The following is a 26,226-nucleotide window of genomic DNA, read 5'->3' on the forward strand; positions in this document are numbered from 1 at the left end:
GAGGGCTGACCTTCACCGGAGAGAGCTTCCAACTGACAAGCGGTGCTTGGCACATAAACAACGGCAATTGAGATAGATAGCACTGTGCGGATAAGTTATTTATCTATATACCCGGGGGTGAGGACAAAAGTGGGATAAGATATACACGTTACAAGGACACGCGGTCGGAAAAGGCTGCTTCAAATCAGCAGTACAGCGTTAAAAAAGGTGCTGAACGTGCGACACTGTGCAAGTAGGCTTAAAATTAGCATTCGGAGGAGGAGGAAGGAAAAAAAGAAAATAAAACACACAAAAACATGCGCCTGTACAAAGGATACAAAACAGAAAGCTGCACAAAATATAACTGGTGGGGGCAGGTACAAAAGGGGTACTGCCCCCTTCACAAAAGCCGCACCAGCCCCTCCTCCGCCCCTGCTGACTCTACCTCAACCACGCAGCTCCATTCGGGCTTTTTTATCTTTTCGCCGAAAATCATGATCTTTCAGCATGCTCATTGCAACCTTACCCTAAAAAAAGAGTGGCCGGGGGCCGCTTCTATTGGGGTTTCTTCAGCGGGAACTCAATTGTAGACACAACAAGGAAAGATCTAAACCAGCCACCCCTGGACGCCTTTACCCTCCAAATTCTATCCCTGACATATTTGCTGAAAAATTGAAGTTTACACTTCTGAAGAATTCGAGAACTACCTTGTCTATCCACCGATTAGTTATGCCTGGGTTCTTTGTTACCTTGCAACCCCCCTCGCCTAAGGTAGGTGCCGAACCACTCAGGTACCTTGTCAAATGAGTTCTCCTGCATAACATTCTCGTTGAAAGCTGCTGCTTGGAGTCGCAACGTACATGCATTTACTTTCTCCGCACAGCTCTGCTAAAGCTGCGAAAAGATGACTGCAAGGAACGATGTTGCGGTGAATATGATAATCCATTCTGATCCCGCGTTTCCCCGCTGTGCTTATCACAAAGGGCCAGAGCGATCCCTCAGCGTCAACAAAAAAAAAAATAGCAGTGGCTTAGCTCGCCTATGCCATGATATACATTGCGTGAGCTAAGGTTCATCTGGTTATTCTTAGGTTTCCTGGTTGTCTAGGATTAGTTTATTATCATGCTTACTGCCGCTAAAATGATTTCCAATCCAATCCAATCCAATCCAATCGCGGTGGTGGCTCCGGCGCGCCAGCTGTGCGCCGTGAGACGTCACTGCTCCTCGCGCATGCTCAGCACGGCTCTCCAGGAGCCACGCGAAACTGTTTACCCTGGGCCAGTGTAGCTCACGCTACAAAATGCCTTCTTCAATTGCAGGATTCTCCGATGAACCCTTCATATCGGAAATCGAGCAAGAGCCTGTGTGTGTGTGTCAGGAAGCATTTGCGGATTGCCATGAGGATGAGACCTTTCGGACTTGCCACCTGCGTCCCCTGAAGTCGTAATTGCGGCCCCCTTTCGAAAGAGAAGATTTTATGCTCCTTTTGCTTTGCTACTAGACCTCAGCGACAGCTGAAATCTGCAGTACTAGCGTTCAGCAGTTCAGCTGGCGTGGCGTCGGATGCTAAATCCTTCTCTTCTGTGAACCTCAGACAGAACGAAGATCAAAAAAATAAAAAATTCCGGCTTTTACACCTCGCAAGATCCGTGCCCCAAAGTGCGCTCGCGTCTGTGAGCATCGTGGAGCAGTTTCAGGCGAGCGCGAAGATCGTAGAATTTCATCATCTTCATCATCATCAGCCTATCTACGCCCACTGCAGGGCAAATGCCTCTCCCATTACTCTCCAATTATACCGGTCCTGTGCTAACTGCGACCAATTTATCCCCGCAAACTTCTCGATCTCATCCGCCCATCTAACTTTGTGCCGCCGCCTGCCACGCTTGCCTTCTCTAGGGATCCACTCTGTTACCCCTGATGACCAACGTTTATCTTGCCATCGCATTACATACCCTGCCTACGTCCATTTCTTCTTAATTTCTACTAATATTGTTTTTTCCCTGACCCACTTCGCTATCTTCTTGTCCCGTAATGTTATACCTATCATCTTCCGTTCATTGCCCGCCTAGTCGTCCTCAATTTAAGTTGAACCCTCTTAGTGAGCCTCCAAGTCTCTGCCCCGTAGGTGAGTACCGGTAAGATGCAGCTGGCATACACCTTCTTCTTCAGGGACAATGGTAGGCTGACATTGATTATCTGATAATGTTTGCCGAATGAACTCCACCCCATTCTTGTCCTTCGCATTATCTCTGCCTCCAATGCGTTCGGGCGAAAGGCGATCTCATCATGCAAGCGCCGCAGCCTCTCGACGTCCGCAGAGGTCTTCACTAGAGCTATGGCAAGGACGGCATCGACATGATCAGCTATCAATAGGGCACTGAGGCCAAAACGGTCTTTGAGGATCTTGACCGCAGCGTCGTAGCCGTCCTCCGCAAGCCTGATGCCCTCAATCGCGGTCCTAGCGGGGCCGGTCATGTACGAGCGGAGGTACTTGAATTTATCGATTTTCGTCAAGTTTTGGTTTGCATGGATGGAGGCATCGAATTGTTCCCAGAATGCCTACCAATCGCGACGTACCCGGACGACTTTCTCATATTTGCTTAAGGGTACATTCTAATAGCAGTCGCGCTCAGCGAACGGCCATTATATTTTCCGCGACAACATGTTCCGATCGAGCGTGATTCGGCGTGTGAAAACGTGGCTTCGTTCGACGGTGAGCGACATCCGTCTCTCTGGACTCATCATGCTTCAGCGGCATCGTGAAAAATGTTGGAAGAGAGATGCAAATAGTGCTCGCAGAGACAATCACTGAGATTCGGGCGCCTGTAGACACATGTTGCTATATTTTTGGAGAAATTGTAATAGTTAATTTGGAGTTATAATAACAGTTTTGCGCAAAGAAAATACAATTTCTTGTAATTTTGCCTCGCAACATCATTTAATTTTACATGGTTATCTGATCTGTGCAACACAAGTAAAAAACCTGTTCCCTTGATCGTTCTGTTTACTAAAATGGTGTCGTTATGTAACGCAGTGGTCCTTGCTGTGCTGAGTGCTAATAAACATTCTTAAACCGGATTGTTACCCTTAAGAACAGATACTAGCTTTCTTCGTTATATGGCGTGGATGCTGTGGAATTTTGCTTATAATGTTTTCACCCCCCGCTCACACTCACACTACGGCGGTGCAGAAGGTTTGCCCCCCCCCCCCCCCCCCCCCTCTCAAGCCAAAATCCTGCCGACATCCATGTACAAGGGGTAGAAGAGCGCTTTTCAAACCTGCTGTCGGGCCACCAGAAAAAAAAAAACTTAGGACAAATTCAACAACTCAGTTTAACAAGACCTGAATATGTCCTTCTAAATAGTTTCTTTTAACCAAATGTGAAAAGAGCAAACACTGGCCCAAACGTTGAAAAAGGTCCGGACGGGCACTTCGTAGGAGCGTGGTTCTGTATAATGCTAAAGCATAAATTTGGGGCTTTCGCAACACGATGATGTAGACATGATGTCAAAACAGCGCGGTAGGGCGAAATACACGAGGAAAGAAACCAGAAAGGACGAGCGCTGAAACGATGATGTAGAACTAGTCCCGATTTCAGGGGAGTTTTGGTAGGAAGTGTTTGCTAAGAGAATGTTTTGCACATCAGTCTCGGCCTGCGTCTCACCACACTCCTGTACTCGGGTAGGACACCTCGCGACAAAAACCAGATAAAAAAGACGGTGGGGAAAAATGCAAGCATGGTACAGTTAAACCTAGATACAACGAAGTTGACAACACTTCGCAATTTTTCGATACATGCAGGTTTCCGTTACGTGCAAGTTTCGAGTTAAGGCTAGCATGAATGTAGTAAAAACGAAACCAAAGTGCTGGACATCAGCCTCGGTGAACTCAACCCTCAAAGATTTATTTCACAGTGAAATTTTCATTTTCACAGAAATTTCACAGTAATTCGTACGCATGAAACTTCATGTGTACGAATTACTGTGTTTATGTTCACACTGTGATCCTTGTGTGAATTTTAGACATATGCTTTGTATAATACATAGGAAATGTTGTAATGACTTTGCTTCGTGCTATTTCTCTATTACGGTTGTGCTATTATGCTTAAATTTGTGAACATACGTGTTATTATGTACGCTGTAAATCGGGTGACCGAGGCCCCTGTCAGGCCACGTCCGCCTTTAGTCTCAGCCTCCCCTTGGTTTTGCCAAGAAATAAAAATCAAATACTCAAATACTCAAATGCTCAAAAACTGCAGGATTTCGGCCTGATGTGTTCCCACGAGCATAGTCACTACGCGCGCGGCTGTGCATAGGAGCAACGACACTTACCCCCGTATTCACAAACGTAACTTAAGTAGCACTTTTGCTTTTGAGACTTTTAGATGCCTCAAAGTGTTTCAGGGACGAAAGTTAAGATGAAATCATGCCTTTTCGCGAATTTAACGCTCTTTTCCGCACTTAAATTTGGTGAGCGGGTGCCAGCTGGTACACCGTACAGGATGGCGGCGTTCTTCTTTCTCGTCGGCGGAGACGGCATTTAAAATTGCGAGATTGTGATGGAAAGACAAACTTTTCGTTTTCTGGCCGCAGAAATCATCAACGACGAACTGATACCCCAGATAGCAGTGAAGACGAGCGACTACACGCCGACAGGCAGCCCTAGCACCTAACCGACACCGCCATAACACACGTGAAAACACACGGTAGTTTGCGGAGCTGGCGAAATTAGCTAAATTAGTGCATGTCTCCAACCGAGTTTCTGTAAAAAGGACGAAAAACAATGGATAAACAGCGCAGCGAATTCGTTACATCAAAGTTAACGATCACAACGCCTTCGGTACATATAGGTCGTACAAACGTGGGTTTAATTGGGGCTGACAATGGGGAATCGAAAAACTTCGTTAAATCCAGGAATTCGTTACGTAAGAGTTCGTTACATCCAGGTTCAACTGTATTCTGTTGCACATAAGATGTAGCTACAGAATGATTACATACAGTGTAAAAAGTGTGGTGGGTGGAGGGCAAAAGTTAACAGTTACACTATATAAAGATTAGGTTTTTCGCGAAAGGTAGAGCGGTTTGAGCCTGCAGCGATGTCGTTACGTAAGTTCCAATGTAATGCACAATCTGAAAAAAAAAAAGAAATTATGTATTGCTGAAGTGCGACCGTTATTACGTGCTTTGGGTGGCTATGGTTTGCACGGTATGACGTTCTCGGTGGAGGTTTTAACAAAAGATGCCTGGTAAAAAGGAACTGAAGTAAGCAAAGACAAGAGCTGTTTCGACGCGAAGCAAGCGAAGGGAGGGAAAATTTTGCGGCACTGACAAGATATGAAGCGGGCTGCTCGTTTTTGGATACCTTCTCATTTATTTGCTCGCTGCCGCCTCATCTTTCATTTGACGGATTACATCCTTCACAGATTTGTAGCGTGCTTTCATCTTATTGTGAAAACCAGAGTACATTTTATTGCACATTCGTTCTCAGCGCCATGGCGTTCGTCCAACAGTCAATCAAGCGAAGTGCCGCTATGCAAAGCATTGCACAGACATTGGCTGCCGTCTAGTGCAACAACTGCGAGTCGACTGTGCAGTGCTTCCCGTGCCTTTCTAAAAATGGCCTCAATTTTTGGGAAGTCGTTTTACCAAAGCGCGGCCAAGTGAGTTGCTCCTATCTTCTTAGCGCTTTACGAAATGCTTAGATATTTGTGCCGAGTGGATTCTTGAAGGTCTGGGGATCATTTAGAACTCAACTTTAACTTGGGCAAGCGTGTTCTCTCTTTGTGATATCACACATTCTTTTGTGTATATTTTATTGCACTCAAGGACCAAGGTGGAATGACTCAGGTTCTTTCGGTGTGTTCGCCGTGGGCCCTCTTACGATGACGGGATGTTAAATTGAAATTTATCCTCACCAAGAAAGCTTCTTTGGCTCATATTACAGTCAAACCCAGCTGTAACGAACCCCGATAGAGCGAATTATGTTATATATCGAACAAAAATAATTCAGTTACGGAAATACATGGGAAACATATTCCTTATAACGAAGTTCACATCCGATATATCGAACTCTGGGCGCCTAGAATGGCCGCCGAAATGCATGATCTCGGAGCGGCGATTGAGATGTGGATTGGCCGCGACCACGGAGCAAGAGCCACGGCTGAGACATTGCGCCTCGCACGGAGCGACGTGACGCCCAATACTTTCCGTAACTGTTTCTGACGCGCGGGACTCGCGACGGAACCCGCCCTGTCAGCGAGTCCGGACCAAGACAGCAGCAATGGTGAACTGTGGGAAGAGCTCGCCAACGTTCCCGATGATGTCGCGAGTGAAATCCGTCCAATGCTTATAATGAAGCGCTTTCGGCAGTCGATGTGTTCCGCCAATGCTTCTTGGATTTTGAGGACACGGTCTCGAACTGGTGCAAACAATGTTTCGTGTAGAGAATGATATTGTTACGTGGCGGCAGGACACAGATGAGACGAACGATGCGATGGAGTGAAGCGATCTATTCACATTATGTACAGTGCGGCCATGACAGAGCTCGCGCAAGGTTCGCGCGAGGCACTTCGTCGTCGTCGTCGTCATCGTCGTTAGTTCAAGGAGCTGTCAAGCATTGTCCACCTTAGTCCCGTAACATCACCCCCCGGTTCGAGGACGACCGACCCGGTCGTGGCCGAGGCAACGCGAGGATTGCGATGAGAATGGCGATGCGATGACAAGGTACAGTGAAGATGTGCCTGCCGCCACCGATGACGATGATGCACGTGATGATGCCTGGCCCCGCAAAAGCGATGTCTTGAAGACAGAAGCGGACCGTCGGAGGAACTCGAACCACGTCGGACGAGAGGGCTGGGGACGCGGCTTCTGTTCTTTTGGTCTCGGCATGTAGCGGCTCGTCTTCATCGGCTGGTCACGGGCTGGGGTCACGGGGTGGGGACGTGGTCGAATGCTCGTCGCAGTGGGCTGGGGCTGCCCGACACGGCCGAGGTTTCCTCGACGATTCCGCCCGGGCCGAGACGATGCGATGTGGAGGCCAGGATGGGGATGACACCGCACACTCCACCAAAATGTTACGTGGCGGCAGGACACAGATGAGACGAACGATGCGATGGAGTGAAGCGATCTATTCACATTATGTACAGTGCGGCCATGACAGAGCTCGCGCAAGGTTCGCGCGAGGCACTTCGTCGTCGTCGTCGTCATCGTCGTTAGTTCAAGGAGCTGTCAAGCATTGCCCACCTTAGTCCCGTAACAATATGCTAGTTGAAGCCGCCAAAACGAAAGTGAAAACAAAAATCGCCGCTTTTTTTTGCACCGTGGGCCGTTACGGCGGTAAGTAGCTTTATTACTTGCAATAAATGGATTCTTTTGCTATGGTCATGGCTACTGTACTGTTCGTTTCTGCATACGCGGATGGCGGACTTGGGGGGGGGGGGGGGGGGGGGGGGCTCCCGCGGATTGCGAACTCGTAACAATAAGCTCGTTATGGGCGGGTTCGGCTATATCGAACTATTGGATATATCGAACTAATCGCGGTGCAAATTGCAGTTCGCTATAAACGGGTTTGACTGTACAGCGTTATTAATTTTGCCTTGTCTCGGGTATGCCGGGGCTAGCTGCAGCTGAAAACTGCCGAAGCGATATTGGAGGTCATTGCTTCTCAAGTCATTAGGGCTCGACTTGTCAGAAGACGCAGAGAACACGCGCGTTCTATAAGCACCACAACCAGACGTTCCCTCTTCGGGCAGAATTCGTTACGCAAGCTTTTATATTATAAAATATGAGGCTGAGTTTTTCTTTGCTTTTGTAGAAGAGTCTGAAGAAGACGCGGAAAGATCTCCGTGCCAGAGGCAAGGCACCCAGTTTTAGCCATGCCTTCCTGCTGTGCTTGACCACTCTGGTACTGAACCCGATTCCCAGACAAATTGGACACCTTCCGACTATTTCAACCAGCTTCAGAAGAAATGTTAAAAAAAGCCCGGAATGACGACGAACGTGACGTACCACCAAATAAAAATGAGTTCGATAAGTATTAGCGCTCTTGGGATGAAGAATTTCTTTGGCGCAACGTTCGTGGTCATTTGCCTGTGGTATCCCGATATCCGTCTCTACTGGTGCAGGCAGACACGCGTTGCAAAAATTGCAGACCGCTTCCTCTTGTTGCGAAGCAGCATAAAATTTGTGCAAGACCTGTACGTCACTGATGATGGCAAGAATGGCGACTATCTGGGGAAGTTGAGACTTCTATTCATTAAAATCATCACGCCAGGTAACATAATTTACCAATACTACAGGATAGACCGAGAGAGAGCGAGACAAAGAGAAAAAACGATCTTTAATGAAATGGCAATCTCAGCCGAGCCTGCCATGGCTTGCTAGGCTAGATGGATGCGCAGACTATGATTACAATAATCATGATGAGGTGCACATATGCTTTTAGTTATTTACGGGATCTGATCAATATTTGCGTCCTTTTTGCACAAGATGCACGTTGGGAGCAAGCCGGAGGACCTAAAATGTCCCTCAATTGTAGTCCTATATACTGAAAGCGACCGGCCCAAAAAACGGCGCGAGGGGTAGTCTTTGCACCATTGCACCAAGACTGCTCCTCGCGGCGTCTTCGTGGAATGAATCACGCGCAATGACAACTCAAAGGCTGCAAATGTTTGGTTACCAACTATTTTAAGAGGTTTGATTCATTTGATTTGATTTGATTGTAGGATTTAACGCGCCGACGATACACAGGCGATGAGTCGCGCCGTAGTGGAAGGCTCCGCATTAATTTTGACCCCCTAGGGATCTTTAACGTGCGTCGAAATCTCGTACACACTGGCGTTTTTGCTTTTCGTCTCCATCAGAAAAGCGGCCCCCGCGGCTGGCAATCGAACCCGCGTTTTTGTGCTCAGCAGCACAACGCCATAGCCACTGAGCTACCACGGCGGGTATATAAAGAGGTTTGATCGTCGTCTTAAATGGACTTCAAGATAAATCAAAAGCCTTTTCTGCAAACGTGGAAGAAACTCGTAAAGGTGGAAGCTTTTGCATAGTTTCAGATTTGTTTTCATTCTCCTCTTTATTGGATAAAGCACCCCTTTGTTACTTGGCCGTTGGATGGCTATATGTTATACATTGGATATTGTTTGTTATCTGTAACTGTTACTGGCTTCTATCCTTATCATGTGTTGGGTCAGCCAGGGGATTTTCTATTTGCGTATGCATTTCTGTTCTTGTTTCTTAATTGCTTTTATCGGTCTGCAGCATCAAATTAGGGTGTTCATAGGCCCTGTCAAGCCTTTAGTACACCGCTTGACGGGCCCTTGTGCCCTGCAGACCTTGTACCGAAAAAAACACGCAACTCCCGCTGAATTAGTTCAATGTTACCAAATCATCCGCTGTGCGAATCATTTCCCCCCCCCCCCCCGCTTTTCGTTTCACCTTCATGTTTTGATGCTGTTATCCCAGTATTCTTTTCACATTTACATGACCTTGTTATTTTAAATCTTTTAAGCAATTTATTTATTATACCGTCATTTGTATGGCTCCGCCGTAGTTCTACATATTTTATGTTTTTACGTTACTTTTTGTTACACTACTCAATTGTTACTATTATTATACACCTATGGCTGTGTAATAATAGTTTGAATAGTAGTTTGAATAATAGTTTGAATAATAGTTTGAAAGCGCCTGTGGTTCACCCACCGCAGCGTTGTTGTACTTCTGTTGCATCCAACTGCATCCTTTTCTTCGGTATAATGGCTACCGTAGGCCTAATGCTTTGACGTAAATGCAAGCAGTCTGCATGCACCTGCCAGTACGTTGTTGGGAACTGAGAAAGTTCATTTCGATTCCTGAAAATCATGCAACACAACACCGTAATGACATGAGAGTAGGTAACTGAATGCTTGCATTCAATTTGGACAACTGTCGATAGATTTCTTTTTCTCCCTCTCTCTCTTCGTCCCTATGAAACTTCACCGATTCGAAAGAGAGACCGTTTGCCTCCTTAAGTCCTGAAATTCTCGAGAGAATAGCCACGAAAATGCCACGAAACTAGTGACGCATCACATACAAGTTGAAAATTTTGACGTCAATCCACTTCGGGGTTTTATAATTTGGTGGCGTATGCTACGCGTCCTCTGTCCGCTTGCCGAACGGAAAAAATCAGACTTTCTACCCTGTGAGGTCGAAAGACCAGAGAATCTGATGTTTTGGTTGGATTTGTTTTTTGGGGTTTTTTTTGTTTTTTGTTTTTTTTTAGCTTTGCTATATTGGGCCTCCTCGATTAACAGTCCCGGATAGTCCGCGGACTGCCCGAGACGCTATCCGGCGCTCGATTTTCCCTTGTATTCCTACGGGACTTCCGGTCAGAACGCAGTCCTCGGACTGCCCGCGGACCGTCCAGGACTGGTAAATCGAGGATGTCCATTGTATTATAAGGACAGTGACCCTATCTCTACGTCACAGACTAAGGCCGCACACAATTGGTGGGCAGAGGCAATGCCGTTTTATTATAGCGTGGCTACGCCAATCACAGTGCAGGCTCCAGTGCGCCGCACAGGTGGCCGCCGCAGAGCGCGCGGTATTGCGCAATGTCAGGTGAGGGGGAGGTGGGAATAGAGACACAGCAAGTGGCAAGCAGTATACGCGACTCGGGATAGAGGCAGCGGCGTTGGACAGGTCTATAAGGTGGGGCTGTAACCATACTCCCGCGGTAGATGGCCATACTTCACTGCGCAACAGGATATTTGGAAAGCCAGCTTACAAAGACCAAGTTTACACCATTCTCCTTAAAGTCGGTTTCACGTGTAAGCACATATGCATTGCTGGAAGCACTTGTTGGGGAGGCAATACCGGCTATTTTATATCAAAATACGGAGGGGAGGCCCTAGGCCCTTTTTTGCTCTTTTATGAATTTTTTTTTTTTTTCATACGCTGAACATACGCCGCTGAGTCAGTTGTTGCCGCCGGCGCGAGACCCTCGAATCCTAGCCATATGAGCTTCGCTTCAAAGAGGTGAACGCAGTGCGCGCCCACGTGACGCCTCTTTCAGGCGCTTGGCGGCGTGGCCCGTGACTCGTTCTACGTGGCGAACAAGGTGGGCCGCTACGAGTGCGACGTGGAGCGCATGTTCGACTTCAGTGGGCGCCGAACCCTGGACAGCGTGCGGGAGAGCCTCGCCAAGATGAGGCTCGCACACTTCGACCTCGTGCAGGTGATGTGTTTACACGCTTCTCAAAATCGCATTCGAGAAAGATGGGGGCTAGTATCAGATGGCGCGAAAATATTCAGGTAAAAAATGCGAGAGAAGCAACGCGGATTGCGGCAAAAAAAATGTGTAATCTAGAAGTGGGGGAAGTTGTAAGTAGTGAAGCGCTGTTGCTGCGTAAATGAGACTTGCCTAGTTCAAAATGCCGCGTTAATAGCGCAAGTACAATAGGTACGAAGCCTTAACTATCGTTCGTAGAGAAAGGACAGTTCATGATTGACCTTTTCGAAGGTTATGTGGAGGTACTTGGGTGCGTATTTTGCGCTTTCATGGCTGTCTAAGTGATTGCGCCTATTTAGGCACACGTGTGTATCCCACATTTGGGCCACATTCCGAATTTATGAACTATTTCGCAGTGCCTAAGCTTCTGTTATACAGTCCAGGGCCGTTCGCAATCTGCTCAATGCAATACAGTAGACTATCGATAAACGGAACTTCAAGGGACCGGAAAAATTAGTTCCGTTTAACAGGAGTTCCGTTTACTGAGAGAGATGTTCTAAGGTGCAAATTTATGTGCGTACACACTTCTAAGGGCATTTCATGGAACTCTAACCACTAGACAGTGACTGTAGCTGATAGTTTTTAGAAAGCAAGAAAACTACAAGAATTCACAAAGTTGATTTGGCAACAATGAGTCGCTGTGCACTACAGAATGCGTCAATTATTTTTCTTTGAGTCCTTGCAACTGCATCTTCACGGAGGCTAGAGGCCTCAACTTCGCGAGTGCTTACGAGCCACCGAATTGAGAAGACGGCAACGTGGTAATGAAGGACCAATAGCCTAACGATGGCACGAACGAGGCGACAGGAGGTGAGCCCTGTAGCCTCGGCGTCTAGAATCGAGACCGAACGACTGGAACAAGAACTGCGATGTTGCATTTGTTGCGCTAACACGGCTAACCACTTACGATACGAGGCTTACGAGGCCAACAAGGCTAAAAAAGCATGGGGGAAGAAAAAAAAACAAGAACGAAACAGCCGGAACCGTAAAAAGCTGATCCTCATGCCAGTGGATTTCACAAGAAGTTCCATTTCTGGTTCAGTTTACACGGTGATGCGGAAATTTTAGTTCCGATTACCGAGAGTTTTTTTACCTTATCTGAATACAAAACCAACCAAATTCCAGGCAACTGTTCCGTTTACGCGGCAATTCCGTTTAAGCGATTTCCGTTTATCGAGATTCTACTGTAATTGTATCGATTTATTAAGCTTAAGGCCTCCACAAAAAGAAACTTTTGTAAGTATGTATAAGTTCGTGCCTGGACCGGTGCCTGTACTCACATATTGAATTCAGACTTTACGGTCATCAACGAACTCGTGTTATCTTCATCCACCATTCACATTAATTTGCTGGTTCTAATCTCTGAATTGCGTTCCTTTGTTTTTGTTGTGCTGCGGTCCAGGTACACGACGTCGAGTTCGCGCCCAACGTTGACGTCATCATTCGCGAAACGCTACCAGCATTAGACAGCCTTCGACAGGCCGGAATAGTTCGTCATATCGGCGTTACCGGGTACCCTCTGCACACGCTCAAGTAAGAAGTGCGTGTGGTCTTTCCTAAAACGACGCGGGCTATTTATATGATCGCTTGATTGAGTGTCAGCCAATGGGAAAAAACGTCGATTTTGTGAGAAGAATCCGCACGTTTTGTCGCCGTTCATCGAAATACAAACACCAATATTATTATGGTTCTTCGCGGCCTTTGCGACGACCTTAATAGAACGTTTTTGAAAGCGAAAGCGTTATCTGGCCTACTTGGTAAAAGAGCGAACTGAGACAGCATCCACATCCACAAAAGACGCACGCGGGTGGCGTGCGCAAAAAAAAAAAAATTAGTAGACATTCCACTATCTGAATGTTCATGACCAAAGAAGCACGCGATATAAGGTGACGTAGAATTCAGGTGAAAGGTGTGAGCAAATTTTATCTCCCTCGAGCGTTGACGGCTGTCATCCCTAAGAAGCAGTTCTGCGTCTCAAACACGATGCATACAGACAACTGTAGCCTTAAATGTCGCCGTAGTTGAACGCGGTTAAAGTATGTCGAGAAATATCGATATTATATGGCGAAAGCGCGTAGTGAACACCCCCACATTTGGCAGTCGACGCTGTAGGAGCGACCGTACAGTGAACTTTGATGCAGTCAGCGTCTTCTTGTATCATTTTCTGATGTCACGCGCCCATACTCTTGCCCCGTGTCCGCATTCCTCACCTCGGAGCGAACTCGCGAATAGACACTTTCACTGCGGAAGCCGTCGGTGCCGTGAATGGGTTCCGTGGGTGACCAAACCATGGTCGGTGGCGCCTCCGTCGGCGCCGCAAAACCGCACGAAGCACCTGCTTGACCTTGGCTGAGCTTGAAGGTCAGAGAGACGCTACCAAGCGTTTCTGGGCCTGGGAGGGCCCTCGATTCTCACTGGCTGCGACGTGTTCCTTAGTGCGAGAATAAAAAAAATGAACGAAAAAATGCGCTTGCATCTAAAATCTCGCCACAGTTTCAATTGCATGGCTTTCTTCTTATGCGCAAGAAGTGTCGCCGGCGAGTGGATAGGGGTTCTTCAACAAGTGACTATTCGGATGTCGAGGAGGTCGGCTCAGTGCATACATGGGAGAAGACTCATCGACGACCTTAGAGAAAAACGCTTTGGCATTTTCATTTTATAAGAATATGCTTAGGGAATCTCTGCACCTTTCTTTTTTGTCTGACTGTAAAAAGTAGGGCGCGAGCAGAAACGGCGTCCTCAGAGCGCCTTTCTTGTATTTGGGGCAGTGGGCGTGGGGCAGTGGGCGTGATTTATTCATAGAATTAACATAATTCAGAACTTCCTGCTTCCAGCCTCCGTAAACTTGATGGTCCTCTATATTTTGTAAAAACTATCCTCGTCCTAAATCCCAACTCTTTCCTATAAGCCCATTCTGAAGTGCGCAGGGCAAGTCCTATGCAAGGGTATTTCCAAGTCACCTGCTCCGATAGTGCCAGTTATGAGGAAATAGGCTTAAATACACGCATCACGGGACTATACAGTCAAACCCGTTTATAGCGAACTGCAATATGCACCGCGATTAGTTCGATATATCCAATAGTTCGATATAGCCGAACCCGCCTATAACGAGCTTATTGTTACGAGTTCGCAATCCACGGGAGCCCCCCGCTCCCTCCCCAACTCCGCCATCCGCGTATGCAGAAACTAACACAGTACAGTAGCCATTACCATACCAAAATAATCCATTTATTGCAAGTATCAAAGCTACTTTCCGCCTTAACTGCCCACGTTGCAAAAAAAGAGTGATTTTTGTTTTCACTTTCGTTTTGGCGGCTTCAACTAGCATAGCATTCTCTACACGAAACATTGTTTGCACCAGTTCGAGTCCGCGTCCTCAAAAATCTAAGAAGCATTGGCGGAGCACATCGACTGCCGAAAGCGCTTCATTATAAGCGTCGGACGGATTTCACTCGCGACATCATCGGGAATGTTGGCGAGCTCTTCCCACAGTTCACCGATGCTGCTGTCTTGGTCCGGACTCGCTGACTGGGCGGGTTCCGTCATGACTCCCGCGCATCGGAAACAGTTACGGAAAGTATTGGGCGTCACGTCGCTCCGTGCGAGGCGCATAGCGTACTCCGTCCGCTAACGCTACGGCGGCGGGTAGCGGGGCGCGACTGGGGAGAGCAAATTCGTCATGGTGGGGCGGATTAGTTCCGCGCGGCCTGCCTTCGCCATGCCCGCTCTTTCCCTCCGCTGAGGGGCAACCTCCTCGCACTCCCTGCGCGCGCATGCGCAGTCTGGTCCCGCCACCCGCTAGCCTTAGCGTAGCGTACGGGAGCCGCTATGCTAAAACTCTCTCAGTCACGGCTCTTACTCCGTGGTCGTGGCCAATCCACATCTGAATCGCCGCTCCGAGATCATGCATTTCGGCGACCATTCTAGGCGCCCAGAGTTCGATATATCGGATGTGAACTTCGTTATAAGGAATATGTTTCCCATGTATTTCCGTAACTGAATTCTTTTTGTTCGATATACAGCATAATTCGCTCTATCCGGGTTCATTATAGCCGGGGACTGTATGCGACGTCACGCCGTAAGTGACGTCATTCGCGATGTCAATACCAGTGCGCGGCAGGAAAGAGGAGTAGATGCGGGACAAATCAAACCGGCGGCTAAAGAGAAACCGAAACTCACCGAGAATGCTTAGAAACAGGCCGCGTCAAAATCCAAGGGTTAGGTGTAACTGCTGTACATCCGCGTTAACAGTGGCGTAATTGTGAGGCTCCACAGTGTTGCCAAGCTCCTGCTAGGACGCGTGCTTCCTGCAAGGGACGCCCTGGCTAGTAAATAGCGGCGAAATAAAGCTTAATAAGCGCAAGCGGCCCCGACGGGACTGAATTTGTAGCGTGAGCTACGCTGGCCGAGGTTGAGCAGTTTCGCGTGGCTCCTGGAGAGTCCTGCTGCGCATGCGCGAGGAGCAGTGACGTCACACGGCGCACAGAACGTTGCTCGCTGCCCGGCGTCTCTCACACACCCGACGCGCCCAGCGTCTTCGCCGACCTCTGTTCCGCACGTGGCGGCCCGGTCCATGCGAGGGGTGGCCGGGTGTGGAACCGATGGCTCGTGCGTCGCAGCAACACCGGCGTGTGCCTGTGGAACCAGCTTAGCTCTGGGGCGATTGGTGACACTGCGCCGGAGCTGCTTGATATATATATATATATATATATATATATATATATATATATATATATATATATATATATATATATATATATATATATATATATATATATATATATATATATATATATATATATATATATATATATATATATATATATATATATATATATACATGTGTTACATAATGCGTATATCGTGTGTGTGTGTCATTGCAGCAGCAGTAAGCATGATAACCAAGCTAATCCTAGACAAAGAGGAAATCTAAGAATAACCAGCTGAACCTTGGCTCGCGCTTCGTATATCCTGGCATAGCCGATCTAAGCCACTGCTAATTTTTTACTGAGATGTTAAGAACCACATCGTTTGCGGCTTTGTGTCTGTAACGGCGGCAAATTGGCTGCGTGCAAAACTGGCGCCAATTACCTGCAGTCGAAGACACATTTCAGACACTCTGGAAGCATGCTAAATAATGCGTACTATATTTGTTAAGCTTCGTTTTTAAAGTACCGTACGTTACCACCCCAGCACCCTCCGCACTCGACTCATGTTGGTCTACCTTTTTCCTCTGTTAACAACCGATAATGGAGACAACGTGCTAGCAATTTCGAGTGTCTTTCTAACCGGGCTTCCTTATAGTGAACCAACACGCACCTTTTAGTGTGCCTGAGTGGAGCCTGTGTGTCTTTACGAATTGCGGAACGTTACACATGCTACCGCAAAATGGCCGCTGTGAACGAGACAAATGTGGAAGCCCAGGCGGTCTGTTTTGGAGCCCGAGTGCGTGAACGTTTGTTGCTCTGGCCGTGCACGCAGGGAGGTGATCGAGAAGAGCCCCGTAGAGCTGGACACAGTGTTGACGTACTGCCGGGGGACGCTGTTTGACGACTCGCTTGCCGAATACCTGCACTTCTTTGAGGTGGGCGCCGGCTGCATCGTTTACGATTCTTCGGAGGAAAGTTCGTGCTTGATATCTGGGGTCCGCCGCTACACACAATCATATAAAGTTAAACCTGGATATAATTAACGATCGAAGTTGACAAAAAGTCGCATATTTCGTTACATCCAGGTTTCCGCTACATGCAGGTTTTGAGTTAAAGCTCGCGGGAATGAAGCAGACGCGAAATCAATATGCTAGGCATAAGTGACGCTGAACTCACCTTTGTGCAAGGATATATTTCACACTGAAAAACTGCGTGGTTTGCGCTTGCTGCTACGACACGGCCCCGAATTCACAAACGTTACTGTGTATCGCTTTTGCTTTTTGATACTTTTCGGTGCCTTAACGCGTCTCAAGAACCAAACTTATGCTGAAAGGCCGCCTTCTCGCGAACTTCTCGCTCTTTTCTGCAGTCGAAATTATTGAAGAGATACTAGGGGCATTTTTTTTACCTGAACTGGTGCAGATTTGTGCAGTGTCGTGCAGACCAGTGCAGAGTGCTACTGGGGATATCAATTAGTAAAAAAAATGAACATATGCTGCACTGCTTGCATCAGTGCAGCCAGTTCAGGTAAAAAAATGCCTCCACTATAGTTCATACCACAAGCTAGGTGCAGTACTGTGGAGGCTACATTGTTGTAAACAGTGCGCACACTGAGGGCACCTAACTCGCCGTGAAAGGGGTCCTGAAAGGACATTCCCTTCTCCCCTCTCGGCAAGTGGAACCGCAAGGCCCGGGCGCCTTTTGTCACTTCCTTCGGGGTGAGTTAGGCGCCCTGAGGGGGCGGGCTGTTGACAACAATGTAGCCTCCACAGTGCTGCACCCAGCTTGTGGTATGAACTATATAGCTGTGACACTGTACCGGGCGGTGACGTTCTTCTTTCTCGCCGGCAGAAACGGCATTTAAAATTGTGAGCTTGTCTTGAAAAGACGAATCTTTTCATATTCAGGCAGCAGAAATCATCCTCGAACCCATACCACAGATATCAGGGGACACAGGCGACTATACGCCGACAGGCAGGCCTAGCACCTAACCGAGACCGCACTCACACGTGGAAACGCACGAGAGATTGCGCCGCGGGCGAAATTCGCTAGATTAGTGGATTTCGCCAGCCGATTTTTCAGGGAAAAAGGGCAAGAAACCTTGATTCATCAGCGTAGCGAATTCGTTACATCCAGGTTAACCCTCGCAACTCTTTTGTTACATAGAGGTCGCAAACACATGGGCTTCAATGAAGGTGGAAATGGGGAATTGAAAAACTTCGTTAAATCCAGGAATTCGTTACATAAAGGTTCGTTACATCCAGGATTAACTGTAGAAGAAGTGGGGGCACAGAAAACGGCTCGCACCTATGAGGGACGAGATGAGAAAGAGATTAAACTTAGCTTTGAAAAAAATTCAGTGCCCTTCCTCTCTGTGAAAAAGGATGACCAGCGGATCCGAGCTGCAGGCGCAGTCCAAGAAGCGTAACAAACAAAACAAACAAGCACGTTTGTGATTTGTGACTGCGCATACTCGCTAGTTAATAAACTGAAGAAAACTTGGAAGGGCTAGAGTTTTATTCTAGTGAAAAAGCGTGGTGCTGTCTGTCTACCTTCCGTAGAAGCTGATTTATTGACAGCAGACGAGAATTTCGCAATATTTACAACTTCAGTGTAAACTAAGTAATCATTGCAAGCAAAAGAAACATGGGTGTAATGATGGAGTCGTCCTTGCTGCCAATTTTCAAACATTTTTTTTAATATGTCCACACTATATTGAGGTCTACAGATCATTAACTAGGAATTTGGCCTGGTCGCAATATTCAGTTTGGTTGACGGGACCTTCTTTAGACACTCTGTCAGCGCATACAGTTTTGGTAAGCACCCAGCCTACAACAGGTCCAGTGAAAAATTAGGTCCAGGATTACTTGATGGCGTTAAGGTGCCGACGGCTGGGTAATTCGGAAGGGGGCATGGATCATCTCTGCGGATACGGTTGGCATGGTCGGTGGGCCCGGTGGGAAGCCAGGAGATCGGCGACAGCACTGGAGCTAGACAGAGCTCTCGCAGTACGTGATTGAGAACACAAGAGAAGGGGACCGGAGAAGGGGTTGGCAATGCAGACAGGAGTTGGGGACCAAGAGCTAAAAAAATAACGCGAAAACGTATGTGGGAACGAAGGAAGGGAGACGTTACTGGCCTAATAGAGGAGACGGATGCACTTACGGGATATGCATTGGTGGGGTGACAAGTGTCTCTGCCCCTCGTCATCGAAATTACACGCTGGAGAAACGATATTAACCCAAGAAAGCAGTGTTTCCCAGCCACAAATAAGCGAAAAACGAATACACATTTCCAGCCAAATGATGTTGACGTTAATTATTAAGAAAGTGGAATACAAAAAAAAATATCCCTGTCCATGTCTCTACCCAGCAGCGCTTGTCAAATTAAAAACCTGTAGAGGATGGCTACGCTATTGCTTTAAAAGATAGCTTCGCCCCTGTTGCTACTCGATGCAGGAAACTTGCATGATGGTTGAGGGATTGCATCATTCAGTTAACTCTGCGACGTAGTATTGATTGTTTATTGCTAGTAGTTTAGAGGTTCTATGCTTGCTTCGTGATCGCCGTAGAAGACTTCCAGTCTGCATACGTCAGTAACACTGTCGCAGCTCCGTGCACTCTGGCGACGCGAAGTCAATTAGCGTAATCGAAAATTACAGAACGAAAGACTGCGGTGGCAATCACGGAACTTTAATGTGAAGTACCGAAATGCTAGGCTTATTTGTCTAGGTTCTGCTCCAACCTTTGAAGTTTCTTTCAGAACTTTCAGAAGTTTCTTTCAGTCCTTGCACTTAGACCGGAAGCCAAGGGCATCCACCGTTACAATTAACTTTCGCATTTCAGGAAAATGAAGCTGGTTGCGCAGTTTGACAATCCCTGACCATGTTTGTACGCGAAACCTCAAGAGTTAGGAAGAAATACCCCGAGCAGCCGACTGAGTAAATGGTTTGGTTTTCTAGCTGGAAACATCGCCAAGAATCAAATCACCTGCCCGGAAAAGGAATCGCTTTGTACTTATCTTGTACACGCACATATCTGTGCCGTAAATCGATCGTTATAGAGCGCGAAACGGCACCGAAATCCCGCCGTCTAGTGGTATGACACGATTAATTTTATTTTATTTATTTATGACATACTACAGACGCCACGAGGGGTAAAGGGGCAGGAGGGGCAAAAGAACTTCATTGTAACACACTGACAACATGGGGTGAAATACAGCAACAGAACAAAAAAATAAGCACACATCGCTTCAGCTTTCAAATAATCAATTTCATCTATGCAGCTGATAACAGATAAGTGCAGATCATTCCACTCAGATATGGTGTGCGGGAAAAAAATTTAAACACGTTTGTCCTGGCACTGTAAAGGGTTAGTGACGCGCTGTGCCGATGCCGTGTACGTCGAGCCATCAATGATGGAATATACCGATGGAGGCTAATTCCAAGTTTGTTGCTCTTAAATGTGTTGAATAAATTTTATTCTCTCTATTTTTCGACGTGCTTGCAATGTCTGGATGCCACGTTATTTCATCAGATTAGTGGGTGAGGCCGTCATACGATATTTCGAGTAGATAAATGGAACAGCCTTGCACTGTATCATTTTAAGAGCCTGGATGGTTTTTTTTTTTTTTTTGCTTGTAGGGGTCCCAGCCTGAGCATATGAATTGAGGTTTTGGTCTTATAATTGATGTGTATGCAAGTAGTTTAATATTTGGAGATGCCAATTAAGTTAAAAATGCAAAGCTTGAGAAATCAGGAAGCACAGACGTTAGAAACGTATAGGTTCCAACTTAATTGTTTGTATCAAGGTACTTGTAAGCATTGGCCTCGCAAAGCGGCTGGGCTGGCAGCTTGTCGGAAAACGACGAACTATTTTTCATGTCAGTAATTTTCATTAAAACAGATTTTTCGGCATTTAGCTTCATATTCCACTTTGTGCACTATGGATGGACGTTAAGAATGTTCGAATTTAATTTTATTTTGTCCTTGGGTCAAGTTATTTCGTTGAATAGAATGAAATCGTCCACAAACAACCTGATTTGCAATGGGTGAATAATTGCATTAACAACTGATTGATTGATTGATTGATTGATTGATTGATTGATTGATTGATTGATTGATTGATTGATTGATTGATTGATTGATTGATTGATTGATTGATTGATTGATTGATTGATTGATTGATTGATTGATTGATTGTGGGGTTTAGCGCGCCCGAGCTACACCTCGGCTATGAGGTGCGCCATGCATAGTGCAGGGCTCCTGAATAGTTTTGACCTACTGTGGGTTTTTAACATGCGCCGAAATCTCGATACACGAGCATTTTCTCTTTCCGATTCCATCTACATTAAAATGTCATTAATATATACCAAGAGCAATAAGGGACCTAGTACGCTGCCTTGCGGCACACCAGAGGTTGCGGGTAAAGACTTGAAACAGTTATTTTCAATACTGACATTTTGCATGTGGTTGGATAAATAGGCAGGAATCCAGTTTGCTATGGACGGAGGCAGTCCGATTGACTGTAGTTTGTGCGTGAGGTGTACTTGACGTGTGAATTAGCCGAATTGTGGTGAAGGTACGAACCCGCCGTTTACTACAAAGCGTGTGTGGTTCTTACACGATAACTATAGCTGCCTGAAAAGTCAACTCGCAGAGAACCAGTTTGCAATCGCATGCATTGAAAACGCTGCGCGTCGCAAATGCTGGCGTGCAGAGCCGGCGCCTGGGCGTGATCAACGCGGCTCCGCTAGGCATGGGCCTACTGACGTCATCTCCGCCGCCCGACTGGCACCCGGCCTCCGAGGACCTGAAACACGCCTGTGCTCAGGCCGCCCGTTTCTGCAAGGTATTCTCTTTTGAAGCAAAATACATTCACCACGCCAGCGTGTGACCAAAATACATCATCAGATATTAAAGCGAAGCTTGCTATGCTTCACTGATGACGTCGTTCATCGCACAGAGCGAACAGCAGGAAAGTCAACTTTACACAACGGGTTTAACAAAAAGATGATGATGATAGGCGAAGGTACATCATGTATGGATGACCACGTACGTCGTTTAAGTGTAGTGTCTCCGCAGTGTTGACGCTGAGATCTGAGCAAGTTTTTATGCGTCTACGGTGCCATACCAACTATAGCCTCCTTAGAAGCTATACCAACTATAGCCTCCTTAGAAGCTATAGTTGGAATGGCATTCTACGCGTACGTTCATGTCCAAGCAGTATACCATGTTTTTAAGTGCAATGCACTTCTTAAGCGACCCTGAACCTGCGTCCACCGGCGATGTCCGCGCACGTGGAGATGGGCGCGCGCAGCCCGGCCGCTGACATGGCACATACCCACGTGGGGGATTGGCCAGGAATCTCCTCGTCTTTCTTGGCAACGGGGGGAGATAGGCGCGCGCTGCCTGGCCGCTGACATGGCACATACCATAGCCTCCTTTATACTTTATAAAGGAGGCTTTGCACATACCCACGTGGGGGATTGGCCAAGAATCGGGCGTGAGAAGGGCTAATGCACCCGCTTAAAGGAGTACTGACACGAAATTTCAAAGCTGAGATCCGCTCTAGCAATCAAGTACAACGACAACACAAATAGGTGTCTGTGAATAAATGCGTCTTTCTTTCTTTGTAGTTGTGTGTGTGTGTGTGTGTGTGTGATCTCTCTTTCGCGAACATTACCGAACCGCGCAAATTGAACTCGTGCATTCGCACTTTCACATTCTTCCCCTCGGGGAAATGCGGGGAATTTTTTTCTCCATTTTATTTCATGTCTAGAAATAAACTTACTTCCACGGGAAAAGTTGATCAACTTCTTTCCCTGCGCCTTCTTTGGCGTCCCAAAGAGGGCTGGGCTCTGCATGTAGCTGCAACGGGAGATAATCCACAAAAAGAGAGCTGTGGAAGATGAAATAAGCAATAGTGGTTTTGGTTTATTCCGCGGCCATGTCTCCTGCGTTACATTATATGAGCTCAGTTTGTAATAGGGAAGAAAGCTGATCAAGACTGAGAGTCGAGGGGAACCGAACTGGCTTATCGTACCCGCCCTAGCAACCTGGTTTCCTTCTAGTTAACCACTCTGTATTGTCCACCGAGAGAGCATGCCTACTTATTCCTCCTCCACTATTCACACTCCCTTGTACCAGTATTCAAAGGACAGAAATGGACAAATAATACATGCGAAAATAAGTGTAGGCGTATGAGAGAAGCCTCAGCTACTGGGCATCCTATTATTTGTTTATTTATTTTACCATCAAGGTCACTGAGGACCTTACAGGGAGTAGTAGGAAAGGGACTTACAATGCAGAAATCACACAGCATTGGAGGCAGACACAAAAAACAATCACGAAAATATAAACGGTTTTACAGATGATCAAGGATCTGAAAGACTTGACTAATTAATAATCATAAAAGCGTGCAAGTAAGACCGCCTTGAATAAATTGTTTATTACAGATGGTTCGGGAAGCAGATTCCATTCAGTCAGGCAGGTACGGTTAGGTAATCGTAACGCGCCCTAATTCCAACTGTCCGTCTCATACCTGCAGTTCTCGGAAGCCCACTAAATATCAAACACCTGAAATGGTTTGGTGAAATATCAACGGGACACTCAGTTTCTTAAAAATTCTGAATGCACATGCACTCCATGCAGTGAGCGCGACTTCGCGTCCTAATCTATAATGCTGTTTTTGTTTTTGTTTTCCAGGAAGCGGGCCACAGCATAGAAAGACTTGGACTGTGGTACAGCCTCTACAAGTTTCCCGGCGTCCATACCACCGTTGTCGGAATGAACAGGTAAGGCTGTGAATGTAAGAACATGCATTTCTGGTTGTTGACGCAAAATGGCAGGCCTGTTTGGGGCAACAGCTACAGCTCGGATAATTTGGCATTGTTACGAATCGGCCAGCAACACGTGTTTCCCGCATCAGCGACCACGTGGGAATCGACCATGTGCGCCCGCGTGTCGGTGAATCGTACTTTCGTGTCTCGACATGCCGGGTCAGTCACCTCGCTTTGCCACGTGCCACCGGCAGCTGCCAGCGCCACACCCTTCAGGCACCTGCTTGACCTTCCCGGCTTAGACGTTTCGCTATCAGCGCGATCAGAGTTGATAGCGACCCCGGCACCTTTCAAGGACACTCTCTCCCCTCTCTCGGACGCCACGAGGGGCGAAGCCATGACTCGCGAACTATGGACACGTGTGTGTGTCTGTGATTTCGTGGCGTGTTACTCTTGGGGGCGTTTTTTGGGTATAAAAGAAGCAGCACAAACGCTGATATTCATTCCTGTCTGAGCAGCGAATCCATGCGGTCGCTCTGCTCTTGTCCTGTATTGTAACCTCGCCCGTCGGGGCATTGTATGTTTTTTTGGCTTCGGCTCACCTCTCGCTATGAAGTAAACAGTTACGTTATCCTACTGCTCTGGACTTCTCTTCACGGCTGCAACACCGGCTGGCCGCTCGCTTCATACACGCTACCCATCGTATGTTGGAGGCCACGGAGTAAGGATCGGGTGCCCCCGCTCGGTCGCAACAGCATGTAAGGGTTGATTCCGGTAGCTCGCAAAGCAAATTTTCAAAGACAGTGACGTGAACGTGATGCGGCGTTCAGCGTTAGCTCAAATAGCGGCGACGTACGTGATGTAAAGCTGAATATAAGCTGTAAGTAGAGTTGGCTTCACGTAATCGTTTGCACCAGCAAGGCTGTGTTACGACAATGCGCTCAATTGTAATCCCACTCCCACTTGCAGCTTTATTCGGTTGCCTATCAAAAGCATAGCTGTTTCTTGAAGCGAAAACTTGATTATTGGAACCGGTGGTGTGCTGTCAAAAAAAAAAGGAAGGAAGCTCACACTAACGCGTACGACTTGAAGGTAGCTAAGCTGTACGCAACCTTCACGGCCATCACGAAGGTATAAGTCCATGATTGAAGCCGATTTGCTTCTTCTTCGCTGCCGCAACGACCTTTACTCCATCATTGTTGCTATAAGTGTGAGCTTCTTTAATTTTTTTGGAAGTGATAATCATTGGACATCACCTTGGACGGGCGTATGCTATGACGTGTCTTTCTTTTTCCGAGCGTTATCACGATTACGTTACGGCGGACGCTGGATTTTTTTTTTTTTCGGCCAATCTTGGCCAATCTCCCCAAGTGGGTATGCTTGGCTTCACAAACGTGCGCCGGGGACTCTGGGCGATCGCCGCGGGGCACGCACACACGAGCGCTCGGCATTTTCTTTTTTTTTTCTTTTTCTGCCGGGCGGTCGGCGCCAAGGTACGAGCTCTCGTGCGCGGGCTCACGTGCGCTTGATATTTTGATGTCATTTTTAACTGCGGACACTAAAAATAACGATTTGCTAAACAACTTCCCTGTTAAAATGCATTTCCTCAAAGACAGGTTGGTCGACCGAAAAGCTCTTATAAGATCTCAGGACAAACGGCACGTGCGTTCCATTGTGCCGAAACGGTTACTTGAAAGTTGCGAAAAACTGCACGCATCGATCACGGCGGGGTACGATATACTCGGTTACAACTCAAGAACGGCACCACCTCATGTAGTGTATCACTCCGCCAAAGCGCCGGACCCGTGACGTCAGTGCGCGCGCGTTTTGAAAAGGGTTTGCTATGAATGCGTGATATCGCCTGCCTTGTCTCACGCAGTTTGTTTGTCGTCACTGGAGTCGTTTATAAGCATATTAAGTCCAAAAAATCACGGGAACGGCTCACGCCATGTTCAGAATATTCCCAGTGACGCCCTACTTGCGCCGTGCGGAGAAACATCCGGCTACGGTGCACAGCGGCAACTTCCGGTGCCGTTCTGAAGTTGTCACCGAGTATACGCCTCGAGATTCGCGATCGCTGCGCCGCCTGCCGCCGCTTCTCCGCGGCGTTTGCGGGATTAGCGCTGCGTGGCTGATAGGTGGTCATGCAGTGTTTTGGTTCTCTTTCGCTTCTCTTTGCCTTTCCGCGCACTAAACAACTTGTTATGGTGTCGTCTGTAAGGTAACTGCACGTTTAGGGCACTTAAAAAAACAGCTGCGTCTTGGTAGAGCGCTCTAACGCCAACAAGAGCTACCCGGGGAGGCGGTTCTGCGCGCTTCTTGGCCGCTCTTGCGGGCGTCGGCGGCGGCAGCAGCATATCACCGCTGTCACCTTCGAACACGTCAGCACAAGTGAATTCTATTTATTGTCGCCTCGTTTAGACCTGATATTGGCACTGTAAGAGGTTGGTTTGTTTTGCATCGCAGACAACAAATGCGGCTTTACTTCGAATATGTACGTCGTAGAAAAATATGTTTCGGGGATGTGATAACCCGATACTGACAAAAACTT

General features: G+C 47.3%; 1 protein-coding gene across 1 annotated transcript in view; it reads left to right on the top strand.

The window, feature by feature from the left end:
• The window catches only part of LOC144172842 (uncharacterized), a 48,090-nt gene that overhangs the window by 10,017 nt on the left and 11,847 nt on the right, over positions 1 to 26,226 (top strand). The window contains exons 3-7 of the mRNA XM_077701459.1: positions 11,032 to 11,193; positions 12,650 to 12,780; positions 16,729 to 16,831; positions 21,614 to 21,745; positions 23,602 to 23,690. Of these exons, the coding sequence (XP_077557585.1) occupies positions 11,032 to 11,193; positions 12,650 to 12,780; positions 16,729 to 16,831; positions 21,614 to 21,745; positions 23,602 to 23,690 (617 nt within the window). The remainder of the gene's footprint in view (positions 1 to 11,031; positions 11,194 to 12,649; positions 12,781 to 16,728; positions 16,832 to 21,613; positions 21,746 to 23,601; positions 23,691 to 26,226) is intronic.

This window comes from Haemaphysalis longicornis, unplaced genomic scaffold (assembly GCF_048455015.1).
Source record: "Haemaphysalis longicornis isolate Haplotype H1 unplaced genomic scaffold, Haemaphysalis longicornis Haplotype H1 scaffold_261, whole genome shotgun sequence".
NCBI lineage: Eukaryota > Metazoa > Arthropoda > Arachnida > Ixodida > Ixodidae > Haemaphysalis > Haemaphysalis longicornis.